Source organism: Streptopelia decaocto (genome assembly GCF_964273445.1).
Source record: "Streptopelia decaocto genome assembly, chromosome: 26".
Classification (NCBI taxonomy): domain Eukaryota; kingdom Metazoa; phylum Chordata; class Aves; order Columbiformes; family Columbidae; genus Streptopelia; species Streptopelia decaocto.
The window spans coordinates 1,874,402-1,889,589 of record NC_138681.1 but is presented as its reverse complement, the minus strand read 5'-3'; the positions used below and the strand labels follow the sequence as shown (position 1 = coordinate 1,889,589).

Here is a 15,188-nt window from a genome sequence, read left to right as displayed (position 1 = left end):
GTGTGTGACAGTGTCCCCGAGGGGTGACAAACAGGCACAGCCAGGCGACAGTGCTGGGTTTTATTTACAGGCTCTCAGGCTGGGGGGTGACTGTCCCCACGGGGGGGTCCAGGCACTGGCACTGGGGGGTCCCACCCCCCCGAAACCCCCACAAGAGCAAAGACGTACAAATAAATACAACAGAGGAAAAACAGCGGCTGGTAAATCTGCCCCAGTGGCTCCGCACCCTGGGTGTCCCTGCAGGTGGACAGGGTCCCCGAAGGAGACAGGGAGGTGACACCGTCCCCCCCAAATCCCTGTGTCCCCTCCAAAGGAGACAAGGAGGTGACACCATCCCCCCCAAAACCCTGTGTCCCCTCTGAAGGAGACAGGGAGGTGACACCATCCCCCCAAATCCCTGTGTCCACTCCAAAGGAGACAAGGAGGTGACACCATCCCCCCAAATCCCTGTGTCCCCTCTGCTATCCCCCCACCAGGGCTGGGAGCTGTGGGTGTCCTGGATTCCCTGTCACCGCAGGGTGACAGTCACAGCGGCGTGTCCTCAGCGTCCCCAGCGTCACAGGGTGCAGATCTCATCCTTGGTGACCCCAGTGTCACAACATGAAGATCTTGTCCTCAGGGTCCCCCGCGTCACAGGGTGAAGATCTCGTCCTTGGTGTCCCCAGCATCACAGGGTGAAGATCTCATCCTTGGTGTTCCCAGTGTCACAATGTGAAGATCTTGTCCTCAGGGTCCCCCACGTCACAGGGTGAAGATCTCGTCCTCGGTGTCCCCGGCGTCACAGGGTGAAGATCTCGTCCTCGGTGTCCCCAGTGTCACAGCGTGAAGATCTCGTCCTCGGTGTCCCCGGTGTCACAGGGTGAAGATCTCGTCCTTGGTGTCCCCAGCGTCACAGCGTGAAGATCTCGTCCTCGGTGTTCCCAGTGTCACAACGTGAAGATCTTGTCCTCAGGGTCCCCCACGTCACAGGGTGAAGATCTCGTCCTCGGTGTCCCCAGTGTCACAGCGTGAAGATCTCGTCCTCGGTGTCCCCAGTGTCACAGCGTGAAGATCTCGTCCTCAGCGTCACGCAGAGCAGCCGCACGCGGGGTCCTGGTGAGGGGCCGGGGACCCAGCCGGGGTCCCCCCCGGGGGGTGACCCCGGTGCGGGGGGGGCTCTGCGAGCCTTCAGCCTCGGCCGTGCTGCGGGGACGCAGCGGGTGACACTGAGGGGTGGCCCTGCGAGCCCCCCGCCCCCCTACAGCCAAAAGCCCCCATTTTGCCCCAAAAGTGGGGGCGGGCCGGGCGCGCTCACCCTGTGCCGCCGGCGCGGAGCCGCCGTGCCGCCGCCGCCTTGGAGCGCCCGATCTCGGCGTCCAGCTGCCGCAGGAAATCGGTGGCCGAGAGGTCGTGGCGGGACGGCGTGGGGACAGCCGGGGTGTCCCCCGAGGGGACAGGCGTGTCCTTGTCCTCGTCCTCATCCTTGTCCCCATCCTCAGGGCTGGGTCCCCCTGGCTGGGCCGGTGCGGGGATGAGGAGGGTGGGCTTGAGGAAGATGGTGTCCGAGGTGTAGAGGCGGTTGGCGCGCTTGATCTGCTCCATCTGCCGGGGACGGGGTGGGGACGGGGTGGGGACAGAGGTGGCACAGGGGACAGGGGTGGGGACAGGGATGGGGACAGAGGTGGCATAGGGACAGGATAGGGGTGGGGACAGGGATGGGGACAGAGATGGCACAGGAACAGGATAGGGGTGGGGACAGGGATGGGGACAGAGGTGGCACAGGGACAGGATGGGGGTGGGGACAGAGGTGGCACAGAGACAGGACAGGGATGGGGACAGAGGTGGCACAGGGACAGGGACAGGATAGGGGTGGGGACAGGGATGGGGACAGAGGTGGCACAGGGACAGGATAGGGGTGGGGACAGAGGTGGCATAGGGACAGGACAGGGGTGGGGACAGCGATGGGGACAGAGGTGGCACAGGGACAGGATGGGGGTGGGGACAGGGATGAGGACAGAGATAAGGACAGGATGGGGACAGGACAGGGTGGGGACAGCGATGGGATGGGGACAGTCACAGAGACAGGATGGGGCTGGGCCAGGAGGGGCCAAGGGCAGCGGAGCCCCCGTGGGGACCCCGGGCTCGCCCTGCCCCCGCAGCCCCGCGGATCCCGCGGATCCCGCCCCCGGGGTGTCCCCCCGCGCCACCCCCGCGGCCTCTCACCGTCACCCCGTAGCGCAGCGCCAGCCCCGCTAACGTGTCCCCGGGCTCCAGACGGTGCTCCCGGGCGGCGGCCCCCGCTCCCCCGCTCCCCGCCGCCATGGCGGGACGGCCCCGCTCAGCCCCGGCCCCCGCCAGCGTGGCGGGGCGCTCATGCGAACTGCCCCCGGCCCGGGACCGGCCCAGGGCCCCGGTGAGGCCCCGCCGCCGCCTCCGGGAGCCCCCGGGCCCCGGTGAGCCCGGAGACGCCAGGCCCGACCCGGCCGCCCTCGCAGAGGCTTCTGGGACTTGTAGTCCGAGCCCGGCGGGACTCCCGCGGGGGGAGGGCGCCTCGGAACTACAACTCCCGTCATGCCACGGGGCCGCCTGACAGCGGGGCGGGCCCTTCCCGCCCCTCGCACTCTCCAATTGGTGGCCGCTCCAGCGCCCAGCCCGCCGGGAAGAGCCACCCGGAAGTGGGGCGGGAGAGGGGGCGGTTCCCATAGCAACCGCCGCGGCCGCCATGTCCTTCAAGCGGGAGGGGGACGACCCCGATCAGCTGGGAGTGCTGCAGGTGGGGCCCGGGCTCCTCAGGACCCCCCAGAACCCCCTCAGGATCTCCCAGAGCTTCCCCAGGACCCCTCAGACCCTTCCCGAGTCCCCCAGATCCTTCCCCCGACCTCCCCACATCCCCCTGGCTTCGCGCCTCCATGGCCCGGCCTGTCCCGGCCTGTCCCTGCCCTGGCTTGACACCCCTCAGGGTTCCCCTCCCAGCACCTCTAACACCCAAACCACCCCCTCTCTCCCCGGCCTTGACCCAGTTCCCCCACTTGCCCCCTCAGAAGGGGGTCCCGAGGTCTAAGCGGGGGGACAGGGCTGGGGACAAGGGCTGGTTCCCCGCAGGGCAAACTGGGGACAGACCCGCCACTTGGGGCAGCGGGCGGGGGGGACACAAACACTCACAAAACCCCCTTTATTCCCCTCCAGAAAAGACGCGTCGCCGACCTTTTGGCCAACTACATCCCCGAGGATGAGGCGCTGCTGCTGCGGAGCGGGAGGTGAGCGGGACCCCCAGCGCAGCTCCCACCTCAGTGGCTTGCGGGGGGTCCTGACGGCCGCTTGTCCCCCCCTGTGGCACAGGTACGCCTGCACCGTGTGTGCCCACCGCCCCATCTTCGACACGCTGGACGTGCTGACGGTCCACAGGGCTGGCAAGAAGCACATGGGCAGTAAGTTTGGGGGGGCCGGCGTGGGGGGTGGGCTGCGCCAAGCTGGTGTGTGTCCCCTCCATGTCCCCTCCATGTCCCCTCTGCTCTCTCCCAGGCCTGCAGCGCTTCTACGGCAGAAAGCAGCGGCTCCAGGACGCGGTACAGAAGCGGCAGCACGAGGAGGAGGTGCGGGCAGAGGACACAGGAGCGCAGGTTGGTGTGGATGCCACATCCTCACCCCACTGGACCCCCCTGAGCTCTGTCCCCTCTGTCCCCCTTCTCCCTGATCTCTGTCCCCTCTGTCTCCCCTCTCCGTGAGCTCTGTCCCCTCTGTCCCCCTTCTCCCTGATCTCTGTCCCCTCTGTCTTCCTTCTCCCTGAGCTCTGTCCCCTCTGTCTCCCCTCTCCCTGAGTTCTGTCCCCTCTGTCCCCTCTCCCCCTGAGCTCTGTCCCCTCTGTCTCCCCTCTCCCTGAGCTCTGTCCCCTCTGTCCCCTCTCCCCCTGAGCTCTGTCCCCTCTGTCCCCTCTCCCCCTGAGCTCTGTCCCCTCTCCCCCTGAGCTCTCTTCCCCTGAACTCTGTCCCCTCTGTCCCCTCCATCCCCTCCTTCCCTTCTCCCCCTGAGCTCTGTCCCCTCTGTCCCCTCTCCGCAGGGCTCCCCGGCCCCTCTGCTGGCCCGGACCCGGAGGATCGCCCACAGCGCTCTGCTCAAGGCAGCTCCCTACAGCTCCTGCTGCCGCAGGACGGGGTGAGCACGTTGGTTTCGGTGCTGGAGGACGAGGAAAAGCTCTGAGCTCCCCAGAGGGGACATTTGTGTGACAAGACCCTGACACCTTGTCCCATCGCAGGGCAGAGGGGAGCAGCCCACGAGCTGGTGTCACCCGGACAGGGGCAAGTGCTGCCCCGATACCTCTGGAGCCGTCACAGAAGGCCGGGGACACCGTGAACACCAGCCTCGCGGCTCTGCTGCCGGGACACCGCGGCGATCGAGTGGGTAAGAGCTGACCGGCGGCTCCAGGGCCATGCTGACACCAGCAGGATGGGGCTCCCAGTCTCTCTCCCATTTCTGGGGTCACACCAGCCTCTCTCTGTCCCCCCAGACACACCAAAAGCAGCTCCGGCACGGCCGCAGCGAGGCAGCAAGGGAAAAGCGGCGGCTCTGAGCCGGTCCGAAGGGCTCAGCCCCGAGCGGCGCCGGGTGCTGGAGCGATACCTGCAGCTGCGGAGGTGAGTGGGCCCACCCCCCCGGCGTGGGGAACCCCAAAAGCAGCCGTTGCTCACGCCCTCTGTCCATCTGTCCGTCCCTCCCCAGCGCCGGCTGGATCCAGGACCCCTCCGGCAAGTGGGTGAAGGACGAAAACGCCGAGTTCGACTCCGACGAGGAGGAGCCGCCTGCGCTGCTGCCGGCCTGAGCCCAACGCTGTCCCCCAACACGGTCCCCAGGCTGTCTCCAACCCCCCCGGTAATAGAGAAAGCTGGAGAGGACGGAGGTGTCTGCGCCGTTGGGGCAGCGGGTGATATTGGGGGTTGTGCCAACATTTTGCTACCCCAGGGTGCTCAACCTGGTGCCTTTTTGGGGTGTCCGTGCCCCGTTTTGGCCCATCCCCTCCTGTCCCCGGCCCAAGTCACTCGGTTTCTTGCACGCTGGCAGCTGCCGGTGGGTCGTGGCCTTTTGGGGTGGCGGTGCCAGGTGTCCCCCCCCGTCCTGGCAGCCCTCCCGGTGCTTGGAAAGTGCCCGGCTGCACCGCCTGCCTCAGTTTTCCCCGGGTATAAATACTCCCAATCCTCGGGTATAAATATCCCCGATCTCCTGGGTATAAATATCCCCAATGCCCTGGTATAAATACCCCAAATGCCATGGGTGTAAGTACCCAAATCCCAGGGTAGAAATACCCCAAATCCTGGGGTATAAGTACCCCAAATTTCCCAGTATAAATACCCCAATCTCCCAATATAAATTTCCCAAATGCCCCAGGTATGAATAGCCCAAATCCCCTGTTATAAGTACACCGATTCCCCGGTATAAATACCCCATTCCCCCGGGTATAAATACCCCGATTCCCCAGTAGAAATACCCCAGTTCCCCTGGTATAAGTACCCCAAATTCCCTGGGTATAAACTCCCCAATCCCTGGGTATAAATACCCCAAATTCTTTAGTATAAATGCCCCAATTCCCTGTGTATAAACCCCAAAATCCCTGGGTATAAATACCCCAAATTCCTTAGTATAAATGCCCCAATTCCCTGGTAGAAATATTCAAATCCCCCTGGTATAAATACCCCAAAGTCACTGTGTATAAACCCCCAAATCCCAGAGTATAAATACCCCAAATTCCCCAGTATAAATACCCCAAATCCCAGGGTGTAAATACCCCCAATTCCCCAGTATAAATACTCCAAATCTCAGGGTATAAATACCCCAAATCCCAGGATATAAATACCCCAAATTCCCAGTATAGATACCCCAAATCTCAGGGTATAAATACCCCAAATTCCCCAGTATAAATCCCCGACCCCTCTGCTCTCAGGGGTACTCGCACTCAGCCCCGTGGATTAACGACCCCAGGCTAACGGGGCCTCGATCCCAGCACAGGGGGTGTCCCAGCGATGTCCCCCCACCTTAGCTCATCCCTCCCATCCCAATCGCGGGGACAGATCCCAGCGGATCCCAACGCCACGTCTCTCCATCCTCTTTATTTACAGCCGTGCCCGGGGGGTCCCGTCAGGTTTTCTTCTGTTTGCGACCTGGGGAGACAAGAGGGAAAAGCCAGAAGGGGGGGTTAGGGCTGGGACCCCTCTCCTGGGGTGGGATTTGGGGACATGGGGACACACGGGGGACACTCACGGAGCTCGTTGTTGTTGGTGATGGCGATGGCGGCGCGGGCGCGGGGGCCTTGCTGCGTGAAGTGGTACCCGAAGCGCACGAGGGAGGGACATTGCTCCAGCATGGCGGCCATCTCCATCTCCACCGTGTCACCCAACCGCTGGCACTGCGGGGACACCGTCAGCCCAAGGAGGAGGGTGGGGACAGCCCTGTCCCCTCCCCGGGGTGGCCATCCCCACCTGGTTGTCCACGCGCAGCTCGCACAAGGTGCTGTTGTGCTGCATGGCCTTGAGGATGCTCATCATGCCGGCGCTGGTGATGAAGTTGGACTCGATGTTGAGGCTCTGCAGGGTCTTGTTCTCCGTCAGCATCTCGGCCACCGCCTGCGTGTCACCTCAGGGTGTCACCTTGGGGTGGCACCCAGGCCTGGCACCCTCTGCTCCACGTCCTGAGCCACCCACACCCCAGGTGATGGTGGAAAAGCCACCGTCACCTTGGAAAAGCCACCATCACCTGGGTTTGCTGGTGGCCAGGGTGGAGCAGGGGGCAGGGGACTGTGTCCCCTCCCTTTTGGGGACGTTTGGGGACACGGGGCTGGGACTCACGTTGGCCACGGGGTCGTTGCTGCGGGTGGCGACCAGGCTGAGCTTCTTGACGTGGGTGTTGGTTTTCATGGCCTCGCAGATGGCCTTCAGCGTGGGGACGGGAATGTCCTGCGGGGAGGGGACGTGGGTGTCCCCAAGGGGATGGGGACCTCCACAAGGGAAGGCGAGTGTCCTCAAGGGAATAGGGACATCCCCGAGAGAACATGAATGTCCCCAAGGTGATGGGGACATCCCCAAGGGAGCGTGGGTGTCCCCAAGGGAATAGGGACATCCCCAAAGGGATGCGAGTGTCCCCAAGGGGATGGGGACATCCTCAAGGATGCCACCAAGGGGATGTAAGGGTTAATGAGGGGGTGTAGATATCTCCAAGAGAACAGGGGACATTCCCAAGCAGGTGCTGATGTCACCGAAGGGTTGTAAGTGGCGCCGAGGGGATGTGTGGTGTCACCAAGGGGACGCGGATGCCCCCGGATGAGGACCAGCACCCTGGGCTGTCCTGGAGACACCCTGGCACAGGGACCGTGGGGACAGTGTGGGGACAGTGCCAGCGGGGCGTTCACCTTGATGTTGTTGAGGTTGACGTCCTCCAGCGCCGCGTCGTTGGCCTGGATCTGCCGGAGCGTCTCCTCCACGTTGGTGGGGTTTGGGGGTTCGTCAGGCACCGGCTTGTACGTGTCGGGCTTCACCACGCCTGGGGCACACGCGTGTGCGCGGGGACACGTGGGGACACACGGGGACATGTGTCATCATGCATGGGGACGGGCACACATTTGTATGCGTGCGTGTGTGGTCACCACGGGGAATCCTGGAGGGGGTTCTGCTCCCCAAAATCCCCCTGAACAGCCCCGGGGACCCTGTGTCCCCCATCCTCATGGTGTCCCCATGGTGTCCCGTAGTGTCCCCCGCAGGCCACTCACTGTTGATGCCCTCGGTGTTGGTGATGTTCCCGCTGCAGATGGCATCGTAGTACTGCTTGTTGCTCATCAGCGTGTACATGCCCAGGATGGCTGCGGGACGGGGGGGTCAGCGGGTGCCCTGTCACCCCCCCGGTCCCCTCGTGTCCCCCTGGGGGTGGCCGCAGCCCCACGCGAGACCCACCGGCGATGTCACACATCTCAGCATCGGTGGCGTTGGCCAGCGCCTCCTCCAGCTCGGGCTCCAGCGTCACCTGCTCCTCCCGCGGCACCTCCTGCGCCGGGGACTTGGGGACGAAGGGCTTCCCTGGGCACGGGCACACGTGTCACCCCCTTCCCGGTGACACCGGGTGCAGTGGGGGCATGCGGGGTGTGACAACTGCCAGAGGGCGACCTGTCCCGGGGGTGGCTGTACTGGGGGTGACATTGCTAGGGTGGCATTGCCACGGGGTGACTATTCCAGGGGTGGCATTGCCATGGGGTGGCCGTACTGGGAGTGACATTGCCAGGGTGGCATTGCCAGGGGTGGCCATACTGGGGGTGGCATTGCCATGGTGTGGCCATACTGGAGGTGGCATTGCTAGGGTGGCATTGCCATGGGGTGTCTATTCTGGGGTGGCATTGCAAGGGGTGGCTGTACTGGGGGTGACATTGCCAGGGTGGCATTGCCATGGGGTGGCTGTACTGGGGGTGATATTGCTGGGGTGGCATTGTCATGGGGTGACTGTTCCAGAGGTGGCTGTACTGGGGGTGACATTGCTAGGGTGGCATTGCCATGGGATGACTGTTCCCAGTTTGGCATTGCCATTGGGTGGCCGTACTGGGGGTGACATTACCAGGGCGGCATTGCCACGGGGTGGCCATACCAGGTTTGGCATTGCCAGGGTTGTCTGTACTGTTGGTGGCATTGTTGGGGGGGGTGGGTGACGTTGCATGGGGTGGCCACATGGGGGGTGACATTGCCAGGGGGTGTCCGTGCCCGGCGCTGGCGGGGACCCAGCTCGCCCGGGACACCCGAGCCGCTGGCGAGGACCGTTCGGCCGAGCTAAATATACCCGGTGCCGCGGGGCCCCGTCCCCCCATGTCCCTGCCGTGTCCCCCCCATGTCCCCTCACAGTCCCCTCACCTTTCTTCTCGCCGGTGAAGGGCACCAGGTCCTCGCGCTCGCCGGCCTCCAGCGCCTGCTTCTCCAGGTGCTGCAGCAGAGCCTCGCGGTCCAGCGGCCCCGTCGGGCTCTTGTGCGTCTGGTCGCGCTGCCGCAGCCCCGCCGGCAGCAGCACGTTCTGGGGAGGACGGGCCGCGTGTCACCTCCCGGGGGATGTCACCGCGATGTCACCCCCCCATTCCCCTCGCCCCGGCGCCCACCTCGGGGTCCATCTCCATCAGCTCCATGTCCAGCTGCTCCAGCTCCTCGGCCGACAGCTCCTGTAGGATCTTGTCCTCATCGATGTCCCGGTACTTCTCCAGCTCCTGCCGGTACGACGTCATGGTGGGGGACACGGGGTGGCCTGGGGGGGGACAATTGGGGGGTGAGGGGCTGGTAAGAGGCTCCTGGGGTGCGGGGGTGTCCCACAGCACCAGGGATTCCCCCACAGCATGGTGACCCCCCTCCTGCCATGGTGTCCCCTCCCACACTGTGTTGCGCCCCGCTATGCCATGGCGACCCCCCCCAACACCATGGCGACCCCCCCCAACACCATGGCGACCCCCCCCAACACCACGGTGACCCCCCCAACACCATGGTGTCCCCCCACACCATCGTGACCCCCCACGCCATGACCTGCGGGGTCTATTTGTGCCCATATTGTGTTCCCACCAGGCTGGGGGGACACCAAAAGGTGGAGGGATTCTTGGGGAAACTGAGGCACGCCTGCCAGGGTTTCCCTAGGGCCAGGACCCACTGTCCCCCCCGCACTGTTTGGGGTCCCTCAGGAGCCCCAGCCACCCCCTTTACCCCCCAATTTATTCCCTTTACCCCCCCAACGTGGTTCCCCCCTTCCCTGGGGTGGTAAACGCTGAGGACACGAGTCCCCCGACACCAGGAGTGGGGTCCCCCTTAAAGAACCAGCTTGAATTTGTCCCCTGGGAGGGTGACACACACCCAACACCCCCAGGAGGGACCAGACACCCCAGGGGGCTACGGGGCGGGGAAGCAGCGACCCCAACAGCACCCAGGGACCCCGCAGTCAGTGAGCCCAGAGGTGACACCCCCCGCACCCCAGGGACCCCCCCAGGCCCTACCTGGCCGCTGGCCGGCTCCGGGCTGGGTGCGAGCGCCGCGGCCGCGCAGGGCATGAGCTCAGCGGTTTATTGTGCCAGCGGCGGCGGGGAGGGGCGAGATCGCCCAGATCACGTATCCATGGGCCTTATCGAGCCCCGCCAGCACCCCCCCTCCCCCCCCGCCTCACGCCAGCCCCACCCCCACGGCCATAGGGGGGCCCCACAGCACCCCATGAATACACAGGCTGGGGGGTGAGGGCACAGGGAGCCCCCTCGGAGACCCTGACCCCCCCAGGGCCATTTGATGCCACTTTACCCCATGACCGTCTGGGCAACTTGGCTCTTGCCCCCCCCCAAATCACATGTGGGGGGTCACTAGGGCTCTCACACTGGGAATGAGCTGCTTGTTTATTGTAGGGTCTCCTGGAATACAAGGGGTCCTACACACCCTGTGTTTACTGTAGGGTCTACTGGTGTCGCTTGTTTATTGTAGGGTCTCCTGGAAAACAAGGGGTCCTACACACCCTGTGTTTATTGTAGGGTCTCCTGGTGTTGCTTGTTTATTGTAGGGTCTCCTGGAATACAAGGGGTCCTACACACCCTGTGTTTATTGTAGGGTCTCCTGGTGTTGCTTGTTTATTGTAGGGTCTCCTGGAATACCAGGGGTCCTACACACCCTGTGTTTATTGTAGGGTCTCCTGGTGTTGCTTGTTTACTGTAGGGTCTCCTGGAAAACGAGGGTTCGTATGCACCCTGTGTTTACTGTAGGGTCTCCTGGTGTTGCTTGTTTATTGTAGGGTCTCCCAGAAAACAAGGAGTGGAACACACCTTGTGTTTGCTGTAGGGTCTCCTGGAAAACAAGGGGCCAAACACACCCTGTGTTTACTGTAGGGTCTCCTGGTGTTGCAGCCGCCGCAGGTTGAATGCAAACAAGACCCCGCACCGTCGTTTCACGCAGGCTAATCGAATTTATTTCTTTTTTTATATAAAAAAAAGGGGAGGAAGGAGATAAATAGAGCGAGGAGGCGTCGCCGGCGCTCAGGCCGTGGGGACGCTCTGCTTGATGATGATTTTCTGGCGGGTGGGCCGGGCGGCGGGGTCGGGGCCGGGGGGCGCGGGGGTCCCCAGCGCGGCGGAGGCGGCGGCGGCGCTGGGCAGCCCGTGCGCCGTGATGTATTTCTTGTAGGCCTCCCGGATGATTTTGAAGGCGCGGATGTTGGAATAAGGGATGTCGGTGATGGGGTCGCGGTAAACGGCCGGTTTGTGGGTGACGGGGCAGATCTCCCGCACCGGAAGCCGAGGGGGTTTCGATTTGGGGAAGAAACGCTCGAAGGTTTCGTCGTCGCTGAAGGAGATGAAGGTGCGGGAGCACTTCCCGGCTGAAGCCGGAGCCGCTTCGGCTTGTTGAGGGTCTTGGTCCAGCCTAGAAAAGCCACAATCAGCGCCCAGGAGCCCCCCAGGGTGTGGGGAAACCCAGGGGGAACTCCCAGGGTGGGTGTCCCCCTGTTCCCAGTGTCCCCCGTATACCTGCTGCCCCCCCCCCAGCTGGTGGCCCTCTGTACCCAGTGCCCCCCACCCCAGTGTCCCCACCCCAGTGTCCACTGCGCCCCTGGTGTCCCCCCAAATCTGCTCGAGTCACCCCCCAGGACTGGAGTTTAGGGCTTCAAGGTGCCACCCAAAACCCGCTTCTCCCTCGCTGTGCTGGGGAGGGATTCAGGTTGGGAAATGGGGACAGAGGGGACTTGGTGGGGGGGGAGAAAACAACCAGGGGCACATCACGGTGACCCCAACCTACCCCTCCACGTCCACGTTCTCCTCCTTGCCCGGCTCGGGGACGAGCGGCATGGTGACAGACCAGTACCGGATCACCGGCCCCACGCACTTGCGCTTCTTCTGCACCTGCTTCTTCTTGTCGGCTTCCAGGCGCTCGTAATTCTCTGCCAAAACCGCAACGACCCCGGGGGGAGGCTCAGCACCTCGGCCGCACCCTCACCCCGCTCCCTGCGCCGTTTCGGGGGGTCCCTGCGCCCCTCGGCTCACCCAGCGAGCGCAGGTTGATCTCCTCGGTGATCTTGGCCTCCTCCAGCAGCTCCTCCTGCGTCAGGGGCCGGTCGTAGTTGGGGCCGCCCTTCTTGCGCTTGGACTGGACCTGGCGCTCCTGGATGCGCAGGAAGGTTTGGCGCGTGTGCTCCGTCGTCGACTGCCGCATGTGCTTCCGGCCTGGAGGAACAGAGCGGGGCTCAGGGGAACATCCTTCCCCAAAGGGCTGTGGGGCATTGGAACAGGCTGCCCAGGGCAGTGCGGGAGTCACTGTCCCTGGAGGGTTGGACAGACGGACTTGAGGTTCTCAGGACATGGGGCAGGGACGGGTGGGTTATGGTTGGACTCCATGATCTGGAGGGTCTTGTCCAACCAAAATGGTGATTCTGTGATCATGGAAGGGTTTGGGTTGGGGGGACCTTCAAAGACCATCTAGTCATGGGCAGGGACATCTCCAGCAGGTCAGGGACATCCAACCAGATCAGAGACATCCCAAACACATCAGAGACATCTCCAACAGATCAGGGATGTCCCCAATCGGACCAGGTTGCTCAGGGCCCCATCAAACTTGACCCTGGATGTTCTCAGGGATGGTTCAGCCACCACCTCTCTGGGCAACCTGGTTTTCCCACCCTCAGCGTCAAAAATGGAGTTTGGAGATGGGATCTTGGGGATGATTCTTCCCCAAAGGGCTGTGGGGCATTGAACAGGCTGCCCAGGGCAGTGCTGGAGTCACCATCCCTGGAGGGCTGGACAGATGGACATGAGGTTCTCAGGACATGGGGCAGCGCCAGAAATGGGATAACGGATGGATTTGATGATCTTGAGGGAATTTCCACCCAAAATGATTCTCTGATTGTACAACAGGGCTCACCGGGGGCCCGCACAGAGAGGACCCGTCTCCGTCCCCCCCCATCCCGTGCGAACTCACTGTCTCCCACGTCATCCTGGAGCTCCAAGGGGACGGTTTTCACCTCCCGCGGCTTCTGGGAGCTGCCGCTGGGCACGTCCGTCTTCTTGGGGCGCAGGCTCTTGAGCGGCTCCTGGGGACGGGGCACAGAGGACGTGAGAGGGGAGAAAACACCCCCCCGGCCGCAGCTTCGGCCTCATTTAAACCTCAACTTATCCTCACGGGAAGCCCATTCTATCCCCCGGTGTCCCCTGTGCCCAGTGTCCCCAGCCTGGTGTCCCCCCCGATCTGGTGTCCCCCTGTACCCAGTGTTCCCTCCACACCTGGTGTCCCCAGCGCGGTGTCCCCCCCATACCTGGTGTCCCCCCATACCTGGTGTCCCTCTGTACCCAGTATCCCCCCACCCCCAGTGTCCCCTGCGCCCCTGGTGTCCCCGCCTCCGACCCGGTGTCCCCACCCCAGTGTCCCCCTACCCTGGTGTCTCCCTCATCCCTGGTGACCCTGCCCCGGGTGTCCCCCCACACCTAGTGTCCCCTGTACCCAGTGTCCCCCACATCCATGGTGTCCCCCCGGACCTGGTGTCCCCACCATCCCCAGTGTCCCCCTGCACCTGTTGTTCCCCCATACCCGGTGTCCCCTGCACCCAGTGTCCCCCCACCCCTTGTGTCCCCCCGTACCCAGTGTCGCCCCCATCCCCAGTGTCTCCACCACATCCATTGTCCCCCTGCACGTGGTGTCCCCAGCCCGGTGTCCCCCCCCCGGTGTCCCCCGTACCCGGTAGGCCTTGGTGGCGACGCGCCGGCGCTTGGGCTCGCTCTCGTCCTGGTCGCTGGCCGGCTCGTCGCCCTCGTCGATGTCGAAGTCCGAGTCCACCTCATCGTCGCTGTCCGACTGGTCCCCCCGGTACTCGTCATCGCCCGACTCCTGCGGGGACACCGGGGACGTGTCACCCCCCTGGTCCCCACGGCGCAGACACAACCCCCCCAGTGCCCGCCTGCCCCACGGCCACAGGAGCCTCAGCATTATGGGGCTTCCAAAGAGCAGACACCCTCCTGGCCCCCCCAGGTCCTTTGGGTCCCCCCAGTCCCTTGGGACACCCCCTGGTCCTTCGGGACACCCCCTGGGGTCCCCCTGGGTCCTCCCCCCAGTCCCTTGGGACACCCCCCGGTCCCTCGGGTCCCCCCTGTCCTTTAGGACACCCCCTGGTCCCTTGGGACTCCCCTGTCCCCGCTGGGGTCCCTCCGGGTCCACCCCAGTCCCTTGGGACACCCCCCGGTCCCTCGGGTCCCCCCTGTCCTTTAGGACACCCCCTGGTCCCTCGGGACCTCCCTGTCCTTTAGGACACCCCCCGGTCCCTCGGGTCCCCCCTGTCCTTTAGGACACCCCCTGGTCCCTTGGGACCTCCCTGTCCTTTAGGACAGCCCCCGGTCCCTCGGGTCCCCCCTGTCCTTTAGGACACCCCCCGTCCCTCAGGACCCCCCTGTCCTTTAGGACACCCCCCGTCCCTCAGGACCCCCCTGTCCTTTAGGACACCCCCCGGTCCCTCGGGACCTCCCTGTCCCCGCTGCGGTCCCTCCGGGTCCACCCCAGTCCCTTGGGACACCCCCCAGCCTCGGGTCCCCCCCTCCCCGGTCCCTCGGGATCCCCTGTTCCCCCCAGTCCCTTGCAACACCCCCTGGTCCCTTGGGTCCCCCCGTGTCCCCTGTGGTCCCTTGGGACACCCCCCGGTCCCTCAGGACCCCCTCTGTCCCCCCTCGGGTCCCCCCTACTCGGTCCCTCGGGACCCCCCTGCCCCCCCATTCCCTTAGGTCACCCCCCCGGTCCCTCGGGTCTCCTCCTCTGTCACCCCTGCTCCCTTGGGACGCCCCTCAGGACCCCCCTGGGGTTCCCCCTGTCCCCCCCAGTCCCTTGGGACACCCCCAGCCCCCTGGTCCCCTCTGTCTCCCCTCCCCCGGGGCCACCCCCTGTCCCCCCCCCCGGACACAACCCCTCGGGACTCCCCTTTTCCCCCCATCCAGCCCCTCGGGGGCTCCCCCGAAATCCCCCGCGCCCCTCCCAGCACCGGGAGCCTTCGGTCCCGTTCTGCCCGTGAGCACCCCCCACCCCGCACCTCGTTGAAGCCGCCGTAGGTGGTCTGGTAGAACTCGTCCTCCTCCTCGGCCTCCAGCAGCCCCGAGAGCCGGTTCCCGGCCGTTCGCCGCGGGGCGCGCCCTTCCGCCAGGCTCATCGCGCCGCCGCCGCGCTCGGCGCTCGACTGCGCGGCCTGGCCTGGCCCGGCCCCCGCGGCGCCGA

The 15,188-nt window shown here is 64.7% G+C and overlaps 4 protein-coding genes and 1 long non-coding RNA gene across 5 annotated transcripts; 2 read left to right on the top strand and 3 right to left on the bottom strand.

The window, feature by feature from the left end:
- Positions 1-46: 46 nt before the first annotated feature.
- Positions 47-2,465, bottom strand: LYSMD1 (LysM domain containing 1). The gene is made up of 3 exons (XM_082073155.1): positions 2,203-2,465; positions 1,295-1,581; positions 47-1,182 (listed from the first exon to the last, which is right to left on the bottom strand). The coding sequence occupies exons 1-3, from the start codon at positions 2,299-2,301 to the stop codon at positions 1,038-1,040; spliced, it is 531 nt and encodes a 176-aa protein (XP_081929281.1). The 5' UTR covers positions 2,302-2,465; the 3' UTR covers positions 47-1,037.
- Positions 1,587-2,138, top strand: LOC309450345. Its single transcript, XR_014186066.1, has 3 exons — positions 1,587-1,660; positions 1,873-1,906; positions 1,953-2,138. It is a non-coding gene; the product is annotated as an uncharacterized lncRNA (long non-coding RNA).
- Positions 2,466-2,657: 192 nt separating the features above from the next.
- SCNM1 (sodium channel modifier 1) lies at positions 2,658-5,067 on the top strand. The gene is made up of 8 exons (XM_082073139.1): positions 2,658-2,752; positions 3,166-3,236; positions 3,319-3,407; positions 3,502-3,599; positions 4,037-4,131; positions 4,232-4,377; positions 4,484-4,610; positions 4,696-5,067. The coding sequence occupies exons 1-8, from the start codon at positions 2,702-2,704 to the stop codon at positions 4,793-4,795; spliced, it is 777 nt and encodes a 258-aa protein (XP_081929265.1). The 5' UTR covers positions 2,658-2,701; the 3' UTR covers positions 4,796-5,067.
- A 990-nt stretch (positions 5,068-6,057) lies between these two features.
- Positions 6,058-10,079, bottom strand: TMOD4 (tropomodulin 4). Its single transcript, XM_082073118.1, has 10 exons — positions 9,968-10,079; positions 9,092-9,234; positions 8,853-9,009; positions 7,911-8,033; positions 7,730-7,819; positions 7,373-7,503; positions 6,813-6,920; positions 6,447-6,590; positions 6,229-6,373; positions 6,058-6,128 (listed from the first exon to the last, which is right to left on the bottom strand). Exons 2-10 carry the CDS (start codon positions 9,212-9,214, stop codon positions 6,106-6,108), a joined length of 1,044 nt encoding a protein of 347 aa, XP_081929244.1. The 5' UTR covers positions 9,215-9,234; positions 9,968-10,079; the 3' UTR covers positions 6,058-6,105.
- An 815-nt stretch (positions 10,080-10,894) lies between these two features.
- Positions 10,895-15,188, bottom strand: VPS72 (vacuolar protein sorting 72 homolog). Its single transcript, XM_082073111.1, has 6 exons — positions 15,007-15,188; positions 13,671-13,820; positions 12,918-13,029; positions 11,987-12,166; positions 11,742-11,883; positions 10,895-11,369 (listed from the first exon to the last, which is right to left on the bottom strand). The coding sequence occupies exons 1-6, from the start codon at positions 15,121-15,123 to the stop codon at positions 10,985-10,987; spliced, it is 1,086 nt and encodes a 361-aa protein (XP_081929237.1). The 5' UTR covers positions 15,124-15,188; the 3' UTR covers positions 10,895-10,984.

What these genes read in the sequence shown, in the direction of transcription:
- VPS72 (XM_082073111.1), bottom strand. Translation starts at nt 15,123, where the DNA reads ATGAGCCTGGCGGAAGGGCGCGCCCCGCGGCGAACGGCCGGGAACCGG. An exon ending in GATCAACCTGCGCTCGCTGG is followed by an intron (nt 11,884 to 11,986) that starts GTGAGCCGAGGG and finishes CGGTTTTGGCAG; the next exon opens with AGAATTACGAGCGCCTGGAA. An exon ending in GAGAACGTGGACGTGGAGGG is followed by an intron (nt 11,370 to 11,741) that starts GTAGGTTGGGGT and finishes TGGCTTTTCTAG; the next exon opens with GCTGGACCAAGACCCTCAAC.
- SCNM1 (XM_082073139.1), top strand. Translation starts at nt 2,702, where the DNA reads ATGTCCTTCAAGCGGGAGGGGGACGACCCCGATCAGCTGGGAGTGCTG. An exon ending in TGGCAAGAAGCACATGGGCA is followed by an intron (nt 3,408 to 3,501) that starts GTAAGTTTGGGG and finishes GCTCTCTCCCAG; the next exon opens with GCCTGCAGCGCTTCTACGGC. An exon ending in CGATACCTGCAGCTGCGGAG is followed by an intron (nt 4,611 to 4,695) that starts GTGAGTGGGCCC and finishes GTCCCTCCCCAG; the next exon opens with CGCCGGCTGGATCCAGGACC.
- LYSMD1 (XM_082073155.1), bottom strand. Translation starts at nt 2,301, where the DNA reads ATGGCGGCGGGGAGCGGGGGAGCGGGGGCCGCCGCCCGGGAGCACCGT. An exon ending in CGCTGCGCTACGGGGTGACG is followed by an intron (nt 1,582 to 2,202) that starts GTGAGAGGCCGC and finishes CGTCCCCGGCAG; the next exon opens with ATGGAGCAGATCAAGCGCGC. An exon ending in CTCCGCGCCGGCGGCACAGG is followed by an intron (nt 1,183 to 1,294) that starts GTGAGCGCGCCC and finishes GCGTCCCCGCAG; the next exon opens with CACGGCCGAGGCTGAAGGCT.
- TMOD4 (XM_082073118.1), bottom strand. Translation starts at nt 9,214, where the DNA reads ATGACGTCGTACCGGCAGGAGCTGGAGAAGTACCGGGACATCGATGAG. An exon ending in TGATGGAGATGGACCCCGAG is followed by an intron (nt 9,010 to 9,091) that starts GTGGGCGCCGGG and finishes CGTCCTCCCCAG; the next exon opens with AACGTGCTGCTGCCGGCGGG. An exon ending in CACCAACAACAACGAGCTCC is followed by an intron (nt 6,129 to 6,228) that starts GTGAGTGTCCCC and finishes TTGTCTCCCCAG; the next exon opens with GTCGCAAACAGAAGAAAACC.